Source organism: Chlamydotis macqueenii, chromosome 11 (assembly GCF_036417535.1).
Source record: "Chlamydotis macqueenii isolate bChlMac1 chromosome 11, bChlMac1.mat, whole genome shotgun sequence".
NCBI classification, from domain to species: Eukaryota; Metazoa; Chordata; class Aves; order Otidiformes; family Otididae; genus Chlamydotis; species Chlamydotis macqueenii.
This window is the reverse complement of record NC_141566.1, coordinates 13,924,011-13,949,980: the sequence shown is the minus strand read 5'-3', so window position 1 is coordinate 13,949,980 and position 25,970 is coordinate 13,924,011. Positions and strand designations below refer to the sequence as shown.

The window sequence follows — 25,970 nt, the reverse complement described above, 5'->3', positions numbered from 1 at the left end:
CCCTATTGTAGTGCATTTTGGAAATGTGTGGAGTTGAAGTGAAGTATTGCATTTTGCTTTTTTCCTCTGACATTTGTTGGAAGCATTTCCTTGCTTGTACTACTTCACTTACTGCCTAACAGTAAAAAAGAATTACAGTTCACTATTTTTTTTTCCAAGGTAGTAAAAGCTAGAAAAAAGACAAACCTTGGAAAAGAGAGGCTAAATATACAAAGCTGGCTAAAAAAAATCAGATAACTGGGACTTTGAACTTCCTGAAAATCTGTGGTGTGGTCTTCAAATTCCTACCTCTCTCTGGACTGTCTCAAAATGTGTATAGGACATTAAGAAAAAGAGCAAGGTAGAGAAATAGTACAACTCAAAAATTGAGTTTATAAGTATCTATCTCAAAGAGAGCAAGTAAGGAAAGACTTTACAGGAATATTCCTGTACGACTTACAAATGGAGGCTGTTGTGGAAGAACACCTGAATTACCGAAGAAATGGCTTCACTGTGTCCTGCACCGAGTTCTTGGGCATCACCTGCAGCCTTCCCTCTACTCCTACTAAGCAAAAGCACTTGCTGGTCATTTGATAGTTATATTCCATTAGAATACTTATAGGATAAATAAGTCTATTTTAAAAATAGCTATTCCTCCAAATCTAAAATTCTGCTTCATTCAGATTAGCTGGAGGAAAGACATGATAAACTTCAAAATGAGTTTAGAGGAAATGAAAAATTCCACTGCTATTTATTTTCTTTGAGTGAAATCCTTTAAGGTAAGGGAAGACTTCAGGCTGGGACTGGCAGACTGCAGCTGGTAAAGGCTTGTTATTTCTCAGTGCTCATATGCCCAACGAAGGCTTCCAAAACAATTTAGTCAATTGAAGAGGAGGAAGCCCTTGTTACAAATGTAAATGTTGCCCAACGCAAGAATTTGCAAGACAAAGTGGGTAAAACATTTTGTGTGTCCACATGATATACCACCGACCTCTGGTGATGAAAGGGAATTCACTTGTTTGTACAAAGCCAGCATGACACAGCAGGCAGGATCTGCTATTATTTCTTAAAAAGAATAACTCAATCAGGAATCTCATAATGTATAAGCTTGAAAAATAGGATTAAAATGTCAGTGTTACTTTCATTTTAGTCCTTCATGTTCTCAAACTATATAGCTTATTGTAGCACTGGACAACGTAAGGACGTAAGCAGCGTATTTAAGTCAGATACCGTCTTTGTAGTTGCTATGTTAAATTTTGCAACCACTCTAAATTCCTGAGGCACTTAAACCTCTGCTTGCACTGGATGGCCTCCTTTCTGCCTGGATGTTGGTTACGGACTGTAATTCCTGCAGTCGTCTTCTCTGATTTCCCCATATTTCCCTCCACTCCTTTCACATGTCATTTATCTTCCAAACTCCTAAGGTTTGGATCAATTGTACCCTGAATATTTTCTGCTTCTTTTTTTTTTCCACACACATGATGAATTTTAATGCTCAATGGCCAAAATAATTTCCCCTTCCTACATATGTTAATATTTTGATTGTGCCTCTCCAGTGAGATGCTCCATTTACATTGGAAACGTTTCTCTGAGAACAGAAGTGATGTTTACGCTGATTTCTTCCCTGTTCTGGTGTGTTTTTGCCTGGAAGAGAAGGGCAGGCTGTCAAAACAGCCTGTGATTCTCTGCTGTCCCAATAATTATCATTTCCATGGTGGGAGACTGTACGGAGAGCAAAGAGAGACGAGACATTAAAAGTGACGTCAACAAAAATTAGTGGTTAGGTTGGTGTTTTACCCTGTTTTTTACATTTCTGGAAATGAATGTGGATGTTGAAAAAGGTTGAAAATCAAGGCTTGCACACTCAGGGTCTATCTCTATTATAATTGTGATTTAAAATGCTAGTGTGTGCCAGCACATACCAGGCAGTTATTTCCTCTTCAAAGCATGGCGAAAAACTCTGATATCTGGTTGTTTTGTAATGTAAAGGCACTGACTCTGCCAGGAGAGACATTTCAAATATCTTTTTCATGAAGATTTAATATATATTTTAGTGTCATTTTCTTTTGAGGACTGCCTGCAACTGCCTAGGCAGGCACTCTGTGAGCTTCAGCTGGCTCTGATCCTACCAGCACTAGGGTGGTGAGGAAGATAATATGTATTTCTCTGCCCTAAAGCATGAGGCTGGAAGCTGGCATTTCAATTTTGCACTGTGGGCACCAAGAGTGTCTGGTGCTTGCAGCTCTGTGCAGAGAGAGGCTGCGAGGCCATCGTGCCTTGCAGGGAATATCTGGGAAACGGGGGATGCTTTCCTTGCTGCTGTTCCTGGAAAGTGGCTGGTGTCTCCAGGGTGCTGCTGGAAGCAGAGATGGAGTAGGACAACGTAGCAGAGCAGCAGAGCTCTGCTGGGACAGTGAACCTCCCTCTAGGGATTTTTATTTTGGCAGCCTCCTTGGGGAAATTTCCAACTCATACCGTGGGAAAACAGCAAGAATAGGATGTAGGTATGCTCCACTCTGAAAAGATTTTTTTTTTTTTATGAGGCTTCCCCAGCCTCGGCAAACATGATTTATTGCTGCTCAAATCCCTTTCTCCCTCTTGGAGGCTGGAGTAATACTCACAGAGCCACTCCAGATGGTCGGCTGCCGAGCAGCTTCCATCTGCACATCCTGGCCTTCGGGATGGGATGCCGGCCTGAGGGAACAGCCGCGAACCGGCTGCCTGCACTCAGCGGATGTTACTTTTTACTCCAGGTTAATAAAATGACTTATAAAAAACAGCTCTGTAGGTTTTGTTGTGCATTAGTGAGGAGCAAAGTAGTCAGTGAACTTTGGAAATGGACTGTGTTTGGCTGGAATAAATAGCTGAGGGTGAGGAGGAAGGGCTTTAAAATACTTAAATACTTAAAATGAATGATTTTTTTAATCACAAAATATTTTCAGTGTTTACTGCTTGACAAATATGCACCTCGCCTCTCATTTTAGAAGGATTTTAATTTTGTGAGGCTGTTAGTGTGGCATGAATACGCAGATCTATCCGACACAGAACATTCTCGGTATGGAGAAAATATAAATCCTGAAAGTAACTGTTTTCTAAACTGCAGCATGCAAAAGGTAAGAGGAAATAAAAATGCTCGTGCAGCACATGAGTTCGTTTCAAGAGATGGAGAGCTAGACATGTCTCTGTCTACAGCATTATGCTTGGAGAAGGGGTCAGGGATGGCACCATTCCCTTTGGCAGGCAACGGAAGTCGAAGCAGCTGGAGAAACGCTGCTGTGAACACACGTGCGTGGGTACTCCCACTGCAACTGCTCACACGGTCCTATTAAGCTCACCAGTGACTATCTGCAGAACTCCAAATAGTGAATCTACCTCGTCACAAGCAATTGAAGCTTAATAGAGCTTAGTTCCTCTTCTACCCAAGTTCTGTGTTCAGCTTTGTAATAGATTCTGCTGTAAATTATGGCAAATGTTCAAAGTGAACTGTTTCTAGCTCAGGAGGTGGTGGGTATGCGTTGCCTTTTTACATAAAATCACGTTATAAAATTTCTGAACAGGAAACACTATTGCTTAGTGGATATTATTCTCTCTATATAAACTGTAATATCAAAGTAAAAACACGCGCTGTCTGAATGGGTAATTTTGTTCATTTTTTACACTGCTGTTAGATGCTGAGCACATGTATTGCCACAGCAAATTGTGTTCAGTATTGTTATCAAATGTCAGATTTCTGGACATAAATAATTAGAATGATGTTTTGAAAGGATCTATGCTGTAAGTTGGCTTTAATAGGAAATGTTTGTGATTACAGTCTTGTGGTAAAGTTATGTATAGAGAAATTAGCTTGTGAATTGGTTTATGTTAGTAATTTTGTATATTTGTGTTATGTAGTGTTCATAATACAAGATGCCTGTCAGAGAGTCTACAGCAAATACAGGGTGGATTTCTTGCAGAGAAATACATAGCAGAGCCACCAAAGCTTTGTAGAAAATTATGCTTAGAACAATTTTATTAACAACAGAATAACATATTGCAGCCTTAGCACACGTATTTTCAATAAGAAATCCTTAGTGACAAAGCTTAGGTCTGCTGAACAGAGCTTTCCAGCCCTTCCCCTGCCCCACTGGGCTGTTCTCTCCTGGGGGCTGCTGGAGGCACATCCGTGGGTTTTGGTGCTGAGAGCCCCCAGGTAAAGCCTGGGAAAACATGCTTGGTTTTCAAGGTAGAACCATTACAAGAACACTGGAGCACTATTAGTGCTGCATTTGGTTGCCAAGTCCTTAGCAAAAAGAGTGGGTACATTCAGCTGTGCAGTGAGACGGAGCATGGGCTGTGAAAAAAACCTCCTTCTGTCACGTGAGCAAGCAAAGAGGGTCAGAAAGTTTCGGTGTGGTTAGAAATGTGGGATTGGTTTGCAGCTTGGATGAGAGCCCGTGTTAAATGTGTGTTAGAGACATTACCTTGCCTTGGGAGTAAAAAGGGCTGCAAGAACATTGTATATAGAGGGACATGTGTTTAATAGCTACAGTCTATTTATCTGACAAATTTCACTTTCTTTCTAACGGAAATAAATATAAAAAGGCGAAGAACTCTCTATTACAACCTCCCTTTTGTAAAACATTGTGAGTGAGCACATTCCAAGACTGGGGTTATTCTGTTTGGGAACATTTGTGAAATATCCGGTGTGTCGCTATGCCCATGTCTCTTCTCAGCAGAGATGGTTCCTCCCAAAGCTTTGTAAAGATAAATCGAGATTGGCACTGGCTCATGCAAGAGGTCATTTTGACAGACAGAAGTAAGAAAAATAGACACAAAAATTGCTTCCTTCTGCAAATGAGATACTGAATTTCTTGTCAGCTTGAGCGTAGTGATGAGCTGGTTCTCTGTGCTTGAGTCTGCTTCAGTTGCTCTTAATGATGTAAAGCAAGCAGAAGTGAAACTGAAACTGCCCATAGCAAAATCTGTTAGAGCGTTACCTAACCAGAACCTCTTTCGCTCTGCGGTAGATGATGCACTGCCTTTGATAAACCGATTTTGAAAACTGCCGGATAAAAGACAGCTTTAAAAGCAAGCAGTGTTGGAGATATGCAACGCTCAAATGGTGTGGTATGGTTTCAAATTTTGCTTCACCTTTCCTTTGGGGGTAAAGCTGGCATCTTTCAAGCCAGGGGCATTTACTGCACTGAAGTTACAGAGCTGCTATGAGGAGATGGTTGCAGTCTTGGCTGGAAGGCTACCTATGGCTTCGTAATGAGTTGTGCATCAAGTTGTGCCCTGAATTGCATTGCTGAAATACCTGTACCTTCATTAGGGTTGACTGCGTTTAACTAAGGCATTATATGCCCTAAGATTACCTAGAGTCAAAAATTTGCTGAATGTTGGGGGTTCAGTAATTAAAGGTGTATTTACAGGAAACAATACAGGCAGAATGGCAGAAGAACAACAGTTCCCAAAGCAGAGCTGCAGCCGCATGAAAGAGAGAGACTGTGAAGAAACTTCAAGGTTACCATCCCACAGCGTCATAGGGGCAGGTGAAGCAATTCTGAGCTTTCCAGGAGCAAATGCTGTGGTCGGGAGAGCAGTTTGGGGTTGGCCTTTAACTTGGTAATGATGCTGGTCCCAGATGAATCCCTGGAGAACATGAGATGTTTTTGTACATCTGTCTCTCGCATTCGCGAAGTCACCCAGGGCTGTTGCTGCCCCTTGCTGTCTTCCCTGCTCTTCCAGCAGCTCCGGACCCACCATGCTCCTGGAGACAGTCCCCGCTGGCAGAGTTCCTGCTGCTGTGCACCCCAGCCCCTCTATTCCTCCCTCCCTCCATCCACCCATCCCTCCATCCCGTCCCCCATCCCGTCCCTCCATCCACCCAGCCAGTCACTTCCCGCGGGGACAGAGACCACGCCCCTTTCTTTAACCCCGCCCATTCCCCCACGGTCGCCACGCCCCTGACGGGCCCCCTCCCATAGCCCCGCCTGCCGCGCCTTGCCCCCCTCAGACGCTGCCCCTGAGCGCATGCGCACAGCCCCGGAGGCCCGCCATGTTGGCGCGGGCGGTGACGCCGGTGCCGGGAGGCGGGGCTAAGCGGTGGGAGGGTGGGCGCGGGGAGCGGGGCCGTGCTCGGGACTTTGGGGACGCAGCGGAGCGGGGCCTGCGTCCGGGGCCGGGCGGGCAGCTGCGGCTCTCAGGTGAGAGGGGTGCGTGGGGGCGCTCTCCGGTTCTGCCCTGCCTGGGGTCCCGGAGGGGCCGGGGGCCCTGTGTCCTGCGGGGCCTGCGCGGCCGGTGGTCGCGGGGCGGAGGGGAGCGAGGCCGCCCTGTGTGAGCAGCGCGGGGCCGGGGCGGCGAGGAGGGGGCTCCGGTTCTGCCGGAGGGGCTGCCCTGCGGACGAGGGGCTGCCTGCGTACGGGGGGGGACGGGGGTGTCCCGGTTGCACTTGGCGGGGGGAACCTCTGCAAGGGGAGGGGCAGCGCGTTACAACGGGGGGAAATTTTGTGAAGGAAGAGAAGAGGGGGAAGAAGGAGGGGTGAGCGAAAGTGTGCTGTGCCCCGGGGGGTGTGAGGAGGTTGGAGAGGAGGAGGCCGGTGAGGGCAGGCGCGGGGGTCTCGAAGGACGGGGGTCCCGGGAGGGGAACAAAGCGGCGCTGCCCTCGCTGGGGCTCGCGGCGGGCGGTTCGCTTTGGGAGCGGGTGCTGTGCTCTGTGCCTCTGAAAAAGTGCCTTCAACTCTCCTTTTCCAGGCGTTGTTTTGCAGTCATTGTAGCAGCTTTCTTCCTTCTCCTGACCTCTTTCTGCTCGTCAGTGTTTGTCGTTCCTTGGTCTTTAAAAGAGACCGGTTGAGGTCGGGGTGCAGGAAGGAGTTTTGGGGTTTAGTTCTGAGATGCAGCCATTAGAAATGGGAATGTAACTGTAGGTTGTAATTAACTTGCCGGTTTCCTTTTCTCCCTCTTCGCATAAAATTTAGGCCAGGCTCTGTTTTTACTAGGTACTGCTCAGGACTTTTCGTCTCCGTTATGAAAAGCGTGGTATTAACTTGAGAGCTCTTGGGGTCTTGGCTCGGGTCCTTTGTATAATTCAGGAGATGCAAGGGCCACATCTTTTTCAGTTTTGTATGGCAAAGGGCTCTTTAGCTTGGATGTTTCTGAGTGTTACTGCAACTGATGCTGACCTGGACCTGCTGTGAAGTCTGCATCAGAAATATCACCCTTACCCATTTAAATATGGCTCATACATTTGAATAGAATGCCACAGAGGAGTCTTCCTTATTCTTTCCCCAGTGAGCTACACATAGAGATAATGCTAATGAAGAACCTTCAGGGCACTTTCCCCACTTCTCTGATTTCATGGTAAAGCCTGTTCTGCAATCTCATTTAGTACTAGAATACGCTGCAGAGTGTTGATAGTAAAAAAAAGTTTGTGTAGTATCTAGGATTAAATGCTATCCTGAATGTGCTGCTTTTGATGTCTTTGATTCTGTGATTTTAAAAATTGTGCTTCTAAACATTTTCCTTCACTTCTGAAGTTCAAAAAATTGTAGTGAGCTGCCAGCATAAATTAGCATGCTGCTTTGCTTCAAAGAAGCAAGACTGTTTCTAGTGAGCCTTGGCTTGACACCAGGTGTCAAAAATGAATTGAAGTGACTTTGCCCCAGCCAGCACTTTTTTTTTTTTTCATTCGAAAGAGTTTCTTCTGCTCTTCTGTAAAAGAGTCACTAAACAGAAAGTCATCTGAGGCCATAGTTCAACTGTACCTAATCTGTAGAAGTAATGGTGGCTTGGGGAATTCTGCAACTCGTGGTGTCACTGACACAACTTCTGGCGATGCCAGGCGTGAAGCAGATTGGCAAACTTACCCAGCCAGAAAAAAAGGGACGTAAATAGACTCCCTGATCCAGTTTGTAGTGCAGTCCCACAAGTGATAGCAGAGCATGTCTGTGTGGAGGTGATGAGCACTGGGATCATCTTAAACAGCCTGTGAGAATTTGGCTTACTCAAAGCAGGGCTGAGCTGGGTGAAGCAGAGAGGGTGCATGTTCAGCTGATGTCACTACAGAGGCAATGTGAGAGATGGGTGATGAATCCTTCATTAAGCTTTAAGGGGGCTCCGAGAGGAAGTGAAATGTAGCTGCTGTAGAAAGGGCTCTTGTACTGGCACATGAACTGGCTTAGAAGCACAGTGGGAGTAAGCATACTAAGTAAAGCTTTGCTTTTTCTCCCTGAATTCTAGTAACCTTAATTGTGGCTTTTTCTTTTTTTTTTCCTGTTTTTCAACAAGCTGAGAAAAATGTTGCTCCTTAAAAAACAAAAATCAACAAGCTATCTCATGTTGAGTGTATCTCGGTGCAATATGATACTTGTATATCTTTCTTTGACAGGCAAGGATGTCTGGATCTAAAGGCATAACCTTTGCTGTCTGAATTAAAAGTTTCAATGATGTTACCTCAAGGGCTATGTGTTCTTAGTGTGGTCCAGCTATTAGAAAGGGGTAATTAGTCCACACTTCAAAGAAATGTGTTGGTGAAGACTCCAAATGAATTTGCAATGTGTTCTGCTAGGAGTGTTTCTGCTAGCACTGCTATATCACCTCCAGAAACACCACAAGCAAAGCTGTCAAAAATGCTCTGCTTTTTCATGGTTGTTACATTGCTGCAGTAGCTGTGATGTTTACTACATGGCTTTTTTTTTTTTTTTTTTCCCTTTACTCTTTTAGTTGATATATCTGTGCTGGCAAAACTTTCTGAGAAAGTGCACTATGGCAAAAATTAAACAATTATGAACCATTTGTTTTAAGAGCTAGTAGCCTGAGAGAGAGTGTATTTGATGTTTGGCTGTTTCACTGTATCAATGCTACAAAACTTTTCTAATGACTCTTAATAGCTTATGAAAGTTGACTTTGATGGCCTCGAGCTAGGTTCACAGGGATAGATGCTTTTATCACAGATCTGGCATCCTGTATATGGGTGTCAGTATGAGTGGGAGGTAAAAGCTTAAATAGATGGGGCAACATATGTTCTGCTTTCCTTTCAAGGTTCTCTGCTTTGAGCTTTTTTAATTCTCACAGCTGTGTTGCGTTGTCAGAATAATGGATGGAAACATTTGTATGGTTTCCTTTTGTTAAAGAATGTGAAACCTGTGATGCAACAGGTTTCTTAAAATTGGGAGATTAGAGTTTTATGGATAAATTAAAAACACTAGTGTGGAAGAAACTTTTCTTAGTATATTTGCCATCCCTAAGCAAAGTGTCTTTCAAAAGCGAGGAGGTAATTAAGCAATGGTAGATAGCAGTCTCTGGAACAAAAGGCATGCTTTCAGTGGGTGTTCAGGGTAATTGATAAATTTACTGGTTTCATCTGAGTTATTTTCATAGAACTTTGTCTCTAAGGGTTTTACACAGCAGGAAGTGTTTTGGGGTGAAAGCACACCTATGCTATATAGTGCAGATAGCCTGTGCCAGAAGGATCTGACAAGGGAACAAAGCTGTAAGTGCCTTGAGATGGGAGATAGAGGGAATTACAATGTGTGACTTGGTATTGATGGCAGGAGTGTTCCAGAAGTGGATTTCTTGAAGATATCATTTGGATTATGAGGTAGGAAGGGATCTGTTTGAATCCAAGAGGAGCTTGCAAGCTGGGACAAAATTTAAATCTGACTCCTTTAATTGGCCTGTGTGTTTCAGAAAACTAACAGTAAGAAAATTCAACATATTTCCTGTATTCAGTGTCCTGTAGTGAATTCGATGTCTTCCATGCCCATCTGAGAAGCTGTTAAGTGAATCAGGTGTACTAATTTCTTGAAGAATGCACCGGCTACTGATTTATATTGTCAATGGTTTTGCTTTAAATTTGCTGTGGAAATATGCCATTTTGTTTCCTTTTGTGGAAACAATGCTTTGTTGTAAATACTAATGACGCTGGCCATATGATTTCTTGGGGCTTTTGTTTTAACTTTTGTGATCGAGGCAGCTGCTTGGTGGTGTGTTCTGTAGCTGTGAACTGTGTGAGATTTGTCTGGCAATGCCAGCATACTCTCTGTTTTTAAAGCTATTCTGATTGGTTTCTTTAGTAGGAAGTGTTTGAAATATGAGAAAACTTATGGACAGATGAAAATAGAAATGACAATAGACTGAACAGAAGTTTTGCTTTCGAATAAATTCTTGGAGCTTTTACCCTGACTTATAGTTGCTTAAATTTTGTGGAAAACTTAAAACCTTTTTCTATTTCCATATAAAAAAGCATCAGTCTTGCCAGGTGCCCCATGCCTATCTGAACTGTCAAGTTACGTGTTCTGGTGCTCTTCTCTGAGGAGGTGCCCAGGCAGGCAGTGGTGCTCGTGGAAGGCTACTGACAGGACAGAACTGCTGATGGTTTGTTGTGCAGGTGTGCATGGGATCAGAAACAGAACTGACTGTCAGTAGTCAAAGCAGCAGGACTATTTACCCATGATGTCAGGCACCTTCCTGTGGCTCCTTTGGCCCACTGGTGTACGCGCTTGTTTGTCCTTCCTCTTGGAAGTCTCTTAATTTGCCCGAAGGTGGGAGGTATAAGCTGCTTTAGGATGGAGGTCCTGTCTAAGCTGTTCCACCTTGCTAGTAGAAAAATAGTTGGTACAAAGCCTGTGGGATGTGTTGCATGGGTCTCGTGGTTAAAACCAGAGATGGGATGGTTTACATGCCTGTCCTAGCTCTGAGGACTTAAAAGTAAATGTTTTAACAGGTATTGCAGTGCTTAGCATCTCACCGTGTTTGTCCTGTTATGAGTGTAAATGTCCATCTTTGCAGGGAAGCAAGGGAAGAGCTTTGTTCCTTTATTCTTGGTGAGAAAAATAAACTGAGAGGGCCAATTTTATCAACCTGTATCATTCAGAAATTGCAGAACGGGATTTAGCAACATGACAAATGAAAACTGTGGTGCATTGTAAACAAGCTTGATTGCACCTCCATCTGGTCAAGTGCAAAATGTTACGAGGAAGGTGAGGTTCCATGTTGCGAAAAAAGTAAAGCAGAATTTTTGAGGTATATGAGTGGTAATGATTACATATTAGAGAGAATCCTGTAGGTTGAAGAAAGCAAGGTTAAACATGCGAATTTCAGCCCAGTTAATTTTTCCTGATTATATTTTGAATTCTCCGTGTGAGTGGTCTGTTCTAGTTTCAAGCTGACTGTGTTTCATATGCATTTCATTTAGCATCGTGGGAACTTTGATTCTTTTGAATAACTAACCTTATCTGATAATACTAATGTGAAATATCCAGCACTAGGTTACAATGATGGTCTGAAATATCCAACAGTTTTTTACTGTACTGGCACGAAACCCAGCTCTCTATAGTTGAAGCTCTGTTTCTGTTAAGTTGTATATTTTCTATGTATTTAAAAATTCTTTAAGAAGTGAATGCAAAACGTTTCTTTTAAAACTTATTAATAAAGCTGTTATGGATTGAAAATTAATTAGAAGATTCAGACTTGGAGGGCAAAATCTGAAGCTGGAGGCTTTGGAGGCAGTTTGGTGCTGCAGGTACCTCATCTGATGCATCTCTGGGTGGTCCTGCCTTGTGCCCCTGACCTGCTGCTGCAGCTCCCTTGGCAGAGCTAATGCTTGTGTGATTGCAGGGTGATTTCTTTCATGCTGCTTATCTCATGGGAAACTAACCCACTCAGTAATGTTTTTATCAGTTTGCTAACTCACCCTGTGGCTACACCTTGCTATTGCTCTCACAGGTGGAGGCAGGAATGCTGTGGCTGGAGGTGAGTGGAGGGAAAGCAGGACTGCTTCTCCCAGCAGGAGCTGGGGATGGAGCATCAAACTCAGCACTCCAGGACTGGGACAGTGCTCCCACTTCAAACTAGTCATGTTTCCAGATGCCTTTAAAGAGATGTTCCTGGGACTGCTGTTCTCCAGCTAGCTTTCCACCTGTGTAGGAGCTAAATGATCCATATAAATTCATGCTTTCAGTAAAATCTTTACACGAAAGTATGAATTCTGCACTACAGTAAGGCAGGGGGAAAGCTTTTGTCTCTGCTCTGCAGGAATCAAAGCACTGGCCTGCATCCTGCTCACATGTGGTATCTGGCTCCTGAAGGAAGCCAAGAGGGAGAAATGGGTTGCTATTCTGCCTTATCAACTTTTGGCTTCCTGAGTGCCCCACTCTCAAGTAGCTTTGGTGTTACAAAACAAGCATGGTTCCGGGCGAGTTTATGGCTGCCTACAGATTTTGAATAGAACAGAGGAAGTGAGTAGCACATCTGTTTTTTAAAGAAAGCTGTGAGCGGCACTAGAATCCTACAGATGTTGGCATGTATCCTGTATACATATATATATATATATATTTTTTTAGAAGCTGATTATCCACTCCCTGATGATCTTTCTCCTCACTACTAGTGAGTAACTTTAAGTAGTAGCAAGTAGAAGTTACAAAATACGTATGTGGTTGTATTGCTGTCACTTATTAACAACTATATTTTATTGCCTCTTTTTGCTGGAAGCTTTTAAGAGGAACAGAATGTAACCAATTTTGTTCTCTTTAATGTCAAATGTGTAATTTAGCAGTGATGTTGTTATATCTAGAAATTTAAGCTGGGCTCTGGTATTTGCTGTTCTAAGCGTATTTTCATACAGTGGAATTTCCAGTATTTCCAGAATATTCCATTCCATCCATATTCCAGAATATTCCATTTCCAGAATTACAGTATTTCCATCCAGGTATATGCCTTATAAGACATATTTTATATAAACTAAAGACTTTGCAAGCTTACACCTTCAAGCTGGAAATGATGAGTTAAACTCTTCAGCTGCAAAAGAATCAAAGGAAAAATCTAGATAATTCAGCAATATTGAATCTGAATTTACTAGATTGCTCAAGTTGCCTTACATTGCTCCCTCAGTGGCTATGCAAATCAGACCAGTCTCTTGTGGCTGCCCGCATTTGTCACGGAGCAGTAATGGTAAATGTGCAAGCATTCACTGTATCTGTTCTTCATTAGACTTGAGCAATATAAGACACTGGTAGAAGGGCTAACATGGGGAGTTTTGTAATCCAGGTGAGACTTGATACCGTATCTTTCCCCTGAGTCTGAAAACTTTGTCTGTAATGTCGAAAGAGGGAGTTTTATTATTTAAAGGAGAGCAGTAATGAGATGATCATGTTATCAGCTATCTTGGAGTTGGTGGAAGTGTCATTAACTCAACTAGTCATCTTAGTGAAGTTGGTGGTGTATCGCTTGCTGTGAGAGAGCCTGGCCCATATCTTTGCAAGTAGGCTAATCTCTTTTGGGGAATGGTTTAGTAGCTTATCGTAACGTAAGGTTGAATAAATGGAGGAGTTTGCAGTGAAGCTCTAGATGGACCATGATACAACTCCCCTAGCACCTCCTTTCAGTAAGAAGTTAAGAGACCTAGAGGTTATCTTTTTTATTTATTTTTTTCCCCTACCACAATTCCTTATTGATCATTAAAAAAAATGATCTTGCTGATTTATATACTGATGGCATGGACTTCTAGAAAGTTTGCTATTTTTGGTTGATATTAAATTTTAGGATTTTGTACTTTTTTTTTAAAGAAAATTTTAATCACTAATGGGAAACTATACTGTATAACTTTTAATGAGTACGTCTAACTTACATTGATATGATCATATCTAGTCTATCCTCGTACTTTTTTTCCCTTGTAAAACTGATGGTACTATTTAAAGAGCCACAGTGGTGGACCAAGACTTTGGTGTGATAGTGCTTCACATGCATAGACCAAAAAGGCAGTTTCTGTTCCCAAAACTTGTTATGCTACTGTAGTCTGTCTTTCACCTGTTATTTTTGTGGGGTTTGTGGGTGGGGTGAGTACAGCAGAATAACAAAATGGTTAACATCGTAGGCAACATCTCAGTAAGCATGTAATCTAATTGTAGCCTATGGCAGTAGCATTTTTTTTTTCTTTGAAGACTTGTAGCTCTGAGACAACTTAATAGATTTTTCCCAGTATCTCTTGCCTTTCTTCAAGGGCAAAGGCTTGCATGCAGTGTTACTCTAGGTGCTCGCGTGGCTGTCCTGGCTTGTGGAGCTCTGAGTTGTATCTTTGCTGAGAGCTAGGGGAAATTACTTCCCTGGAAAGGGTTGAGCAAATATAAACAAGACTTACCCTCCTCTTAAAATTCATTCCTTGGGTGATGTCAAATGTATGGAGAGCCCTAGTTTCTTTTGGGATGCTGGCAGGGGTTTCTTGTCTGGTTTTGCTGTTGGCCATCATTCCTGGTTTGTAGAAGGAGTAAATATTTCAGTGACGGGGCTGTAAACCTTTCCTCTGGCAGCTGAGACAATTATGTGAGCTTTTCTGCAGAATGGCAACCAAAATAAGCTGAGGTGGTTTAAGCAGCCTAAATAATCACTATTTGTATTGGTTGATCCTGAGTAAATAGGTTAGAAAGTACTTAAGAGCAGCTCAGCTGGTAGCCTTCTGGCAGAAAGCAATGACAAGCAGCTGAGGGTGCTGAGCTCTTCCAGGGCACAGCTGTATCTAGAGGAGGAGATCCAAACCCAGGGCAGAGGTTCACAAGCTAAAAGACTGCAGTGTCCTGTCTTCACCACCTGCGAACAGAAAAGTCCACACTATGATTATAACCAGCTCCCAGTACTAGTTCAGATTGTTTATTCATTAGTGAAATTAGTGGTAGGAGGGAGTTGGGCTGGAAAATGAGAATGTACAAGAGAAGAGGTTGCATGGCAGCACTTTACAGTCCTGAACATGGAGTCAAGAATAAATAATGGTGGAAAAATAAATGGGAGGAGGAAAAAAATGAGTGGGTTGGAGAACAAAATGCTATCTTTGTATTGAATTTATTGTTTCAGTGCCATCCCAGATGTGTCTAACAAGTCTGACATTGTTTGAGATTTTCATTACTGAGAGTCTTTCATAAGGCCCTCCACTGTAACGCGCGTGTGTGTTACTGGAGCAGCCTGACACGGCTTTGCAGAGATGCAGGTTATGCAAAATGCTGTGATAGGCGATGGTGGGAAGTCTGGATCTTACTCCCAGTTTTAGAGGGCTTCTTGCCACCGGAAACTACTTTTTAACTTCTTGTCTTTCTGGCTTTCTTCACCAAAATGACCTGTGTAAGATGCTTCCTAATGAATTGTGTGTGTCATTCCTGACACATTAACATTTTAATTCTGGAATGTGGGTCTTTCGGATGGCATAGATCTGCATATATAAAAACCAAAATAATTTGACACATTTTAAGGAGAAGTATCAAAAGGAAAAAAGCTTCGTGAAGTAAGACTGCAATAGCCTCTCTAATCTTCAGGTAACTCTTTTGTTTCGGTTAAGAATTTTGTGTGTCCCATAGTTCTTACCTGTTACTGTTGGTTAACTTGTGATTTCCTATGTGATTTTGTTGTTAGTATTGGTTTAGTGTTTTAACTGAATTAATAACTTCAGATTGGCGAAGGCTTGTAATTGAAAAAATGTCCATTCATTGAATTTAATAAGTGCGGGTCACTTCTATGAGCTAACTGAATGTGAGAATGAGTTGCCAAGTGTAATGTTTCAATTTTTTTTCTTTTCTAAGAGGAAGCGCAGAGGAAGCCAAAGCCGGCAGCATTGTTGACAGTGTTTCCTCACTCTGAGTTACGTTGGAATGAGTTTAAAAAAAAAAAAAAGACTGCCATTGCATATTACAGTACTGCTAATTGCTTTTTTGCATTTTGGGGTAACTGGCTGCTTTTTTCTTTTTCAATGGGACATGTTATCTTTTCAGCATTAAAAAGAAAAGCAGCATCTCTTCTCAACTCCCGCTCTCCAGTTCTTCATTCTGGCCAGTAAAATGACTTCCAATTGGCTTTGAAACCTTTCACTGGAGCTTTGTGCTCTTTCAACTCTGCTGTGACCGATGCTTTTTGCAAACCCAGCCAGATAGCTTCCTGCTGTGATAGCAACTGTGGGGTGAATTTATGAACAGCATGCTTGGCTTAGTATCATGATGCAAGGCATTATTACTTCTGCTTAGGACTTCTGTACCTCCTGTGACTTGTATGCATTTAGTGATTTACGTAAAATGATGGCTCTACTACAGAGAGATGGGCTAATTTAAAAGCAGAAATGAGCTCTGACTTTTTTTTCTTCCTCACTGTTGTTGAAATTGATATATTTTTTTTTTTTAAGCTGTGGTCTTGCATAGATGTGTATTAAATACTCTGTATACATGGCAAAGAGCAGGATGCCATGAATTTGTAGTGAGTTATGTGAACCTTCCCTCCAGGCAAGAAGTGAGGCTATCCAATTTTCCACTTGCAGTGGAGATAGAGCTCAAAGAACTGCATAAGCCAACAGTTAACTCTGTTGGAGGTACTCTAACCTGCAGTTCTTTAAAATAACGTCTACAGTGAATAATAGTGTGCAAACGTGTGTGACAATTTTTTTTCTCTTCCTGAACCTTGTTCTAGATGTCAAAATGAACCTGGACTACTTGGGAATGGCGAAACATAGCCCTGGGATCCTGCCATGAACAGTAAGAAAGTTGAGATGCTTTGTGTATGCAAATAATAATAATTTTTTTAATGACTAAACTCCTCTGAAACTGTTCCTGTTCAGTTAACACAACTAGGCAACACGTTGTGTAGTTCAGTGTGGATGTGCTTCCAACTTTTCATGCAGTAAAGAGGCAGTACAGTAAGTCAGGGGTGGCTCAGTAGGGGAGCACTCTTTTGGGAAACAATACTGGGGAAGTCTCTGCAGCCAGTATGACACTGGAGGTTGGTGTGTTACGAACTTACTGAGGTGGTAGCTGAAGGATGTTCCTGTAATGTGTAGTTATATTATGGGACTCTGTTGTTATGATTATATTCAGACTACATTGTCACAGAATGTCTTGAATGCAAATTAGTTTGAAATGTGATTAGACAAATTAGTGGAAGAAAAAAGTGAATTGTGGAATGGTAAAGACTGCATTCTGGATGTAGTTCTGGGAGGAAGTCCCTAAAATGCCGGCTGAGGGAAGATTTCACAGTGCAGTGTCATTTTACTCTCACTGCTCCTGAATTGACTGCTATTAGACAGCTAGCTTGGCTAACTAGATCTTTGGTCTGACCTTTCATATCTGACTTCAGTGTGGTGCTCTCCTTATATGAAAATTAATGTTTAATAGATGTTGATTAAATGGTTCGTGTATCCAAGAAAGCAGGCACCTATTATTGAGTATTGATTGAAATATTCAGATGTTTTTGTCTTGTTGGTGGCCTGAAACTTTCTAGTTTGAAGGATAAATAAACACTTATATATGTACATGCTCTGTTCTTTATATAACCTTTTCCAGATGTTGCAGTAAGCATCCTTAATTGGATGCATTGAAAATTTATTCTCATGAATTTTCCCAGTACAAAATAGATGACTTAGAGACTGTGGGGGTGAGTAGTGTGTTTGTGAAGTGCAAATTTTCAGCAGACGCCATTGACGCTATTTGCCAGCCTTCACTGGGACAGAAATTGGAAGGCTTTTCTATTGTTAAATATCATGACTTGGATATAGTCAATTGGAAATGAACAACTCTTGGAAACTCTTGTATGTAAACTTTTTGCAGCAGCTGTAATGCTTAACATGCAAATATTCAAGTGAAAAATATTTCATTTTCTTTTGTATAACTCACTGACCATGTAGTTTTAATTCTTCCATGGGAGCAGTGTTTTACCCAGGGCTTTCAAAAGCTGGTTAATATACTTGTAATGCTAGGCAATGGTAATACCTTGAAAATCTCAGAAATCTCCTTTGATGGAAACAGTATAATTGTTAAATTGTTGTGGATCAAATTATATAGCCTTAGGTCATTTATCAGAACAATTGATAAAGACACAGGAGACTGTTTAGTTCTTTGTACAAAACAGCGTATGCAACAAAAGGAGATACTGTTAAGACTGATTGCTTTCTGCTTTTTGAGAAGTTTGTTCAGCTGGAAAAAAGACAAATGTATGTATTTGGAGATAGCTTTGAAATCTTACTAGAATGTGGCTAAAACTTCAATTTACTTTTTCTGATCGGGGTAGACTGAGCTAACAGTTATAAGCTGTGCTGCTTGAAGGGTAAAACATTGATTCATTTTAAACTATCCTGTTAGCAAGCTTAACTGTTTGAAAGGTAAACCAGGGAACTTTGCTGTTCACAGACTTGCTCTGACCAAAATTTTGTGATTTCTTGTGGAATTGAGAACAAAGGTATGTAATATCAGAGAATAATCATGCATGTACAGTGCAGTTAACAGGAATTTAAGGATGGAAATGATTTTCAGTACAAGTCAGGAAATCAAGAATGATCTTGGTTTTGTTTTTTCTGCCCCCTGCCAGTTGATTATCTAAAAGCTGTGTGGTTTCTCCAGCTCTTCTTTTGAGGTGGTTTTTGAGCATAAAAGAGCCGGACTGTGGTTGCACTGGTGTTCAAGGTCTTTGCGGTTAGGAGATTCTTAATGTCCATTTCTAGGACACGTGGCATTAGAAATCCAAATCTTGTCATCGCTATTAATCCTAGAGTGTTAGAAAATGTCCACATGCTACTAAGTAATAAGCTAAATTACCAACATGTGAAATGCATCTTTATCCAGCTCTCACGTCATTTGTTTGGCTTATGATAAGCCAGTGAGAGATGTGTGCTGTGTTGTGCTCTGGATAGCCTTATGGCCTAGTATTTCCTGAATTATTGGTTCAGTGGTTGTGTCTTTTTAAGGTATGCTCAAAATAGCTGTTAGAAGACAAAGGAAAACTGATGCCTTTAAGTTGATCTGCAGCCTAGTGTTCACTTAGCTTCCACCTTTAATAGCACTCCAGAATTAGTAAGCTTGCTGACAGTGGTGTTTGAGATCATCCTGACTAACCTGGTCCAGAAGCATTTTTCCCAGGCCTTTATTTGCATATGTAGAGAGATTTTTTTTTTTCCAAGGATGTAGTTTAGATGAAGCCTGCAGGTAAAGGATGTGGCTGACAAAAGTAACAGCAGGTGGGAAGGCTCTTAATTTAGTGGAAAGTGATTCCAAGGTGGCTTGTCACCTGGATACTTGAATGGTAGCTTAAGGATATACCATAGATTTAATTTCTCAGTGAAGCAGGTGGCTATGATACTCAATGTGTGATATAGGAGAAGGGATACCAAAACGTTTTACGGCAGAAAATGGGAAAGTGGGCTTTAATATTTGAGCTTTATTGCTTTTTTTTTTTTGGTCAGATAACATAAGCTGGCTATCCAAAAGTCACTTTTGAAGACTGGAAGATTTCAGTCTACTGAAGTGTTCATTATTTTACTAGGAAGCTTCACAGCATTTCACCTCCTGTTGTTATCACTTGTTTTCAGTCTGGCATGAAGTGGCCTCGTTACTCCTTCCAGAGTAGTATTTAGCTGTTGCCTCTAAATCTGGCGTACACTCCCCAGAATGGAGCTCCTGACAAATGGAAGCAATCCCTGTAGGCTGAGAATCATAACTCAGTACTTTCAGGGCTCTTGAGAGATAATTATTAAAATCTTTGGGGGCAGAAGCCCACACTGCCTTTAACAGAGGGGTGGCATGGAAGATGCTTGCTTTATAGTCTGGGCACCCACAAACAGGAGTACAGGCACTGTTATCAGTAGGGACCTGCTCCGGCTTGTGGGTGTAGTGGTAGCAGGAGGACAACAGCGTTTTAGGCAGCTGCTGCTGCCAGACCATCTGGGTACTGTGCACAGCTCTGAACGATTCTTGGAACTGCAGCTGTGGATGAAGAGATGGTGGAGATGTTTGGGCCAAGGGCAGAAGAGACAGAGCAGCGCTGCTGTCCAAGCAAGAAAGCTGATGTGAAAAGCCTGTCAGATCTGCAGGGCTCTGGCAGGGAGCTGGCTTGTCTCACTTGTGCTGTCTGATGTTTTGGAACACTGGTCCCTGCTGCTTCCTTGCCCCTTTCCTGTGCTGGTACCTTAAACTCCCTGTCACTGTGGTGTGTCATCTGCAGCCTCTTCCCTGTCGCCCTCTCTTTTGGTCTCAGTCTAGGATTGCTATGTGCAGACCTGGTCTCATCAGGGCTCAACCTAATTGGAGAAAAGCACATTCCCTGGGGTTGGTTTATTCCATACTGTAATTGCTGAAGCTCCTGACTTTGAGAGCATAATATAGGGGCATTCAATACGGCATAGTGTTTTCCTACTGCCTATGGTGCCATTTTAAACTGCAGCTGTTTTACTTGGATGTGATTTATAAGCAGTGAATGAATGGTTTGATCTTCTTCAGAGAACTGTTTTGTCTTGCTATATGAGTGAAATACCATACTAATGAGGAGCTTGTTTTTATAGATAAAATATTACTGAAGACTTCTAGCCTTGTGTGAACATGCTCAAGCTTGGTTTATTTTGTGTTCCTGAAATAAGTAAAATAAAATTTTTATTGAACATATTTTTAAAGTACGTTAACAAAGGACGTTATGTAACTGCAGTTAACGAGCATGGTAGCATTGTTTTGGCAAGTAAAACTTTTTCACTTAATACAATTACTAAATTTCCGTTAGGATAAGATCTGTTCCCTAAAGTTGTATTTCAACAGTTTATTGGATTCCTTTGTGACACTGAGTTTTTCCAAAATGCAGTACATTGCTTGACTGAAGCAAATTAGTAACTTCAGTGGTATCTTCTATTGTCTAAGATACTGGGTTTCCTTTGTATGTGGACTTGATTTTTATTGAATATGTTAAAATACTTACATACTTCTATTTTGTAGGTGGAAAATAGTAATGATTCAACTTGTTAATTATTGATTATCAGGTGATATTTGATATGTGTTAATGTTGCTCTCAGGTAATGCAACTCTGATGCCTGTTACAAAAAGATGAGAGGCTGTGCTAATGTTTAGAAATGTGTACAAAGTTCACAGTGAAAACTGCCTACATTAGGCAAGCTACCTCCTACTTTTAAGATTAAAAATGCCTTTTAAGGCATGTACTTCTCTGTATTTAGAGAGAGATTCTCTTATTGGTGGTACTTATTCAGAGATTAAAGCAGTTTTTTAAGAGTATAGTTCAATGTCAGATTTAATCAGGAGCTGCTAAAAGGGACAATGCTGCTTTCTTCTGCTCCTTTGCATGGTTGCTCAGTGGGTGCCAGCGGTGTGTGCCTGCCACCAGATGAGCGGGGGGCCATGTTAGCTGTGCTGGGCAGCTCTTTCCCTCTATTGCATTGTGCAGCTTGTTGGTTTGTTAGGTTCAGCACAAGGTAGGCAAGTGGTAGTTAGGTCAGACTAAGTGTAATGTGCAAATGTATCCTTAATTAACATTCCCAGACTAGAATTTAGCCTCTTGCTCCCTTTTCATTTAGCCAAAAGTGTGGTTTTTTTCAGCAGTTCTGTTTTGTTACGGTTTTGATTTTCGTTGGCTACTGTGTTGGAGAAAGGACTGTGTTAGATTTTAGATCAGGCTAAATCACAGCATCTTCTGGCTTTGTAATTTCTGAGCATCATTTGAAAACAATTTGCCTTGTGTAGAAACAATATGTTTGAGGTCTGTCCTCAGACCTAATGAGTATATTTTTCCTGTTCATTGTTTGCTCATATGTTTGACACTGAGAATGCATGGAGTTGTTCATTTAATGGCTTCCTAGACTGACCCGTGCACTCCTTGACATGTCTCGTGTCACTAATTTGCTATTATTTCTGAAGAGCTGACTGTAACTGATAGGTATAACCTACATAAGCCATATGCATCATCTATCAACTTTGAAAAATCTAGAGCACTCTGGTAGAAGATGAGATATATACATAAAAATAAAACGGTTTCACAGGGTGTCTGCTGTGCAAGTTGTGTGTGCTGGCATATGACCAACACAGGTAGTGTTTTTATTTATTTTATGGAGTTGGAAGTAGTTTAACTTCTGTGTGAAATGCTAGTCAGTTTTACATAGGTCTTAACCACACCTCTTTTAAATTGTCTTCCTCTAATAGCTTTTTATTTGAAAGTAGATGATAGGGTTAAAGGTGTTAGAAGTAGTACTATCTGTATGTAAATAGTTTGTTCAGTCTGATGCCTTAAACAATCTCTGGAAGAAAAGGTGAAACTGATATTTTCAGCAATTCAGGTCTAGTTTTGTTTGGTATAGCACAAATTTACTGTGTGCTACTAACACTTATTTCTCCAAAAACTTTAACAAACTTGCAGCTAAGTTGACTTGGAGTGAACTGTTCAGGGAAACTGTAAAATGGAAGATTTTTTTAAACTTTTATTTGTAGTTAATAATTGAAAGGTCAGACTTTGCAAATAACTGTTTTTGAGTATGGCAGTAGGAAAGCAGTTCAGGTGTACGTGGTACTTTTTGAACATATTAGTTTTATGGTGGAGGATAGATAAAACATCTCCTTTTTACTCAGTAGACTTCTTTAATATAGGAAAACCTCAAGTTTATTTGAAACAAGAGGATGTCACCAGGTGCAGCAACACCAAGAGTTAAGAGCCACCTTATTCTGCCAACTGCTGTAGCATCAGTGGGAGGGAGTGGGCAAGTTCGATGCTGTTAAGCAATTCTGTTTGATGCTGTCTCTATTAAGGCATATCTAAGTATCGCAAAGCATACACTGAATTTATAATTCATACTTACAAATATTGTGTGTGATTTCCTTCCACTGAATGTCTAAACCTGCTGTGACAAAATAAAATTTTAGAGAGACTCCTAAATAAGCATTGCTTGGGACCTACTCTCTGCAGTCAGAATTTTATTTGTAATGGTACGGAGCAGTTGGAGGGGAGAGAATAATTTGCAGAAGTTTCTGTTTTTTGTTATATATAAACTGTTTGTTTTTTCAAATCTGTTACTTAGATTTACTGTTTTATGATCATATCTAAATATACTAATTTACTTTTTTATGTTAAAAGTATTAATTAAGAAATAGGAATTTCTGCTTTAGGCTGTGAGTTAATAGTAAATTGCTTTAAAGAAATATCTAATTCATACAGCTACTTTTTTTTTTAAACATTCACTTACATTTAACAATGTAAAATATATAAAGGACTGAAAATCAGACGTGTGGCTTTTTTCCAGGAATATTGCATAGTTTATATTTTGCAATGCTTGCTGCTAAATGATATCAGCAAATTGAAATGTTACAATGTTATCACTGTCCCTTCAAGTGGAAGTATGAGTTCACAAACTTGAATATAATCTGTAGTCTTTAATTTTGGTTAATGACTGTAAGATATTGTACTCTTGATACATAGAAAAAAAATAGGAGGAGTTTTTTATCAACTATATTAGATCTTAAAAATGGAACTCATTAAAGTTTTGGCCTCTTCTCTACGAATTAATGTGATTACGTCTTACACATAAATAATTCGAGCTGTTTCTCTACCTCTTAAAATAAAAGGTGGCTTTAATGAGTCACAGCTTCCATTTTAGTAAATTGTTCATAAGATAGGCAGGCTCAGGAACAACTGGGTTAAACCAAGAGATTATTTGAAAAATCTAGGGCATGTGCTCTCTCTGTTCAGTTGATTAGTTTTCATAATTCATCCTTGTTTCCACAGCAAAGAGCAGTGTAATACATGTGAACAAGAAGCAGTTTTCTTTCTTTTGTGCTCTTTTATCTCTGTAATTTTACTGGAGAAAGTTAGTGAAATGGGGAAAAAGTTGTATTGTGTGTGAACGTTTAGAACAAATCTTGGTTTGTTTTGTGCAAATCCATGGGATCTGAGATGCAGGTGCTATTTTGGGATGTCTATGAGTGACTCTACTTCAATTCTTTTCTGTTTGACTACAGGTGCATGACGAACAGAGGCGATATTTCCGCTTATCAGAGATGATGTGGAGAGACACTTTGTGAGTAACAGACGTATGATTTTTTTTAAAAGCCAAAAATGCTAATGTGGGAGTTATTATTATTTTATTTTTCTCCTCTAATTTAGAGTAACTGTGCCATTTGCCTAAGTTTCATTTGGTTCTGGAAAGCTGTTAATATAGAGCCCTTCATGGAAAGCATAGACAAAGCTGATCATTGAAATAAAGAGCTGGAGGACTGAGCAACAGAATATGTACAGTTTCATAAATGATTAACTATGATGCCTAACTTTTCTACAGTGATCAGTCTACCAAAGGCTTTTCTGTTGACTGCTGAATGTGTTCTAGACATCAGTAAAACCCCCTGACAGTGGGCATATGGGTAACCTTTAGTAGGGTTAACTACATACTGACAGAAGCTCTTCTGTCAAGCTTCCAGGTGCTTTCTATTCTGCATGACAGGTTATTAACACTGTATTGTCTTTGTCTGATTTTGATTGGAATTCTGATATATTTGCTGTAAAAGAGGATGAGAATAGTAGCTGTCTATAGAAGATTTCCTTAAAGTTTTTGATTTCTGTCTGCTGGAACGCAACAGTATTCTGGGAGCGTGCAGTTGAACTGTGCTCACAAAATATTACAGGAAAGGAAGAATGTCTGTGTCAGAATATAACTGTATCTAAATAAGTACTTAAAGGATTTACTTCTGTGGCAAGAAGATAATTTTTTATGATCGCAGTAAGGTGATGCAATGTCTTATTTGTCATATGGACTCCATAAATATGCTATGTTTCAATGCTGTAGATTCATCAACCAACTCTTTCCTTTGGGACGATTAGTCCCAGTGTTTCCTTCAGTTTGCCAAATTTCCAGTAACAGTTGAGAATTAAAGCAGCATGTTATTTTAGCATTTTCCATTATAGTCTTTGTGCCTTTTTTTTGTTTTTAAAGGTATAATACAAGTAGTGTGGTCTTGAGTGCTTCCTTTTAAACCACAAGTTTTGACACTCTGGAGCTGCTGCTCTGTTCTAATTATAATTATCTAGGAGAATGGTGCCTTTGTGGACAACTTCAGTGCTTTTCTTTGCACTGAAGAGCTCAAGTTAGAAGAACTGCTGTTACATCAGGCACCTTGATTTCTAATATATTTTTTTGCATTTGCAGTTTAATGCTACACCATGAAAATTGTTCTTTTTAAAAATTGAAAAATATCCTTTTATTGTAATAGACTAGTAATTGCTTAAACTCCTAGGTAGGAAGCAGTTGGGACTTGCCTTTTTTTTTTTTTTTTTTTTTTTTTACCTAGGTCTAAGAAAAATGTTTTTAAATGGTTTTTAGGCTTCCCATGTCTCGGAGCCATTTGCATACTTTCATAGGTACAGTTTTGTGGTTTGTAGTTTAGTAACTACGTAACCCTTAGTGACAATTTTTAAAAATTTCCTCGTTCTGAGATCAGCATCTGCAAATAGGGGCTGGTAGTCTGTCTTGCTTTCAGTCAAGAGAAAATCTACTTCCAGATAATATTGGCATGTAGTCGTCTTTCTTTTGGCTTCTTCTAGGCTCTGCTTGCCAATTCAGGAAGGCTGCAGGAGGATTTCTTTGTATTGGTGTCCTAGCCAGGTGCTGGATTCTTTATGAAGCAGCAGGAGAAATCCTTGTGCTGATCCAGCTGACTTACCCAGGAGATAGTGTTAATTTGATTCACTCTGTGACCTTGAGATCACTTTCTTGTGGTCAAAGTGACAGCTGGCTGAGTAGCAGCGATAATATGGAACATTATTTAATAATATAACTTTTAAGAAGAATAATATTTTAAATAAAAATATTTTCTGTGATGCCTTTTGCAGATAAACCGGCGTAGTGGATTATTTGATTCCTTGGTCATGGCACATGTTGTTCTCCTTCTTTTCAGTTTCTGGTCAGGGCTCAAGCAGAGTCCCTTGATGAGAGGGGGGCAGAGCTTCCTTCTGCAGCTTCTCAAACTGCTCTGCTCTGCCCCAGAGACAATTGTCCTTCGGCAGTCCCACCTCTGACCCAGTAAGTCAGGCAGGACTTTCTTAGGCTGCTTCCTTTGTGAATGACACTGTTCTTAAAAGTGTCCCTATTTAAATTCTCAAAGCTCAACAACAAAGATTTCTGCTGTTAGTAATGAGGTGAGGGCATATCACCAAAGACTTGCTTTGGTTCCAGTTCTTTTGTTCCAACTTTCTAGGCTGCTTCCTTAGGACAAAGGAGCTTTTTTCCATAACTGAAAACCTGTGCC

At 40.8% G+C, this 25,970-nt stretch overlaps 1 protein-coding gene across 7 annotated transcripts in view; it reads left to right on the top strand.

The window, feature by feature from the left end:
• The first annotated feature begins 6,079 nt into the window (after positions 1-6,079).
• KLHL13 (kelch like family member 13) overlaps positions 6,080-25,970 on the top strand; it is an 82,143-nt gene continuing 62,252 nt past the window's right edge. The window contains exons 1-3 of one of the 7 annotated variants that reach the window (XM_086756343.1): positions 6,080-6,164; positions 16,393-16,457; positions 23,691-23,749. In XM_086756343.1, the coding sequence (XP_086612469.1) occupies positions 23,730-23,749 (20 nt within the window). In that variant the 5' untranslated portion in view covers positions 6,080-6,164; positions 16,393-16,457; positions 23,691-23,729. Of the gene's footprint in view, positions 6,165-12,299; positions 12,343-16,392; positions 16,481-17,333; positions 17,353-23,690; positions 23,750-25,970 lie in introns of those variants that run through there. The other 6 variants (XM_086756342.1, XM_086756340.1, XM_086756347.1 and 3 more) reach the window with 6 other exon arrangements.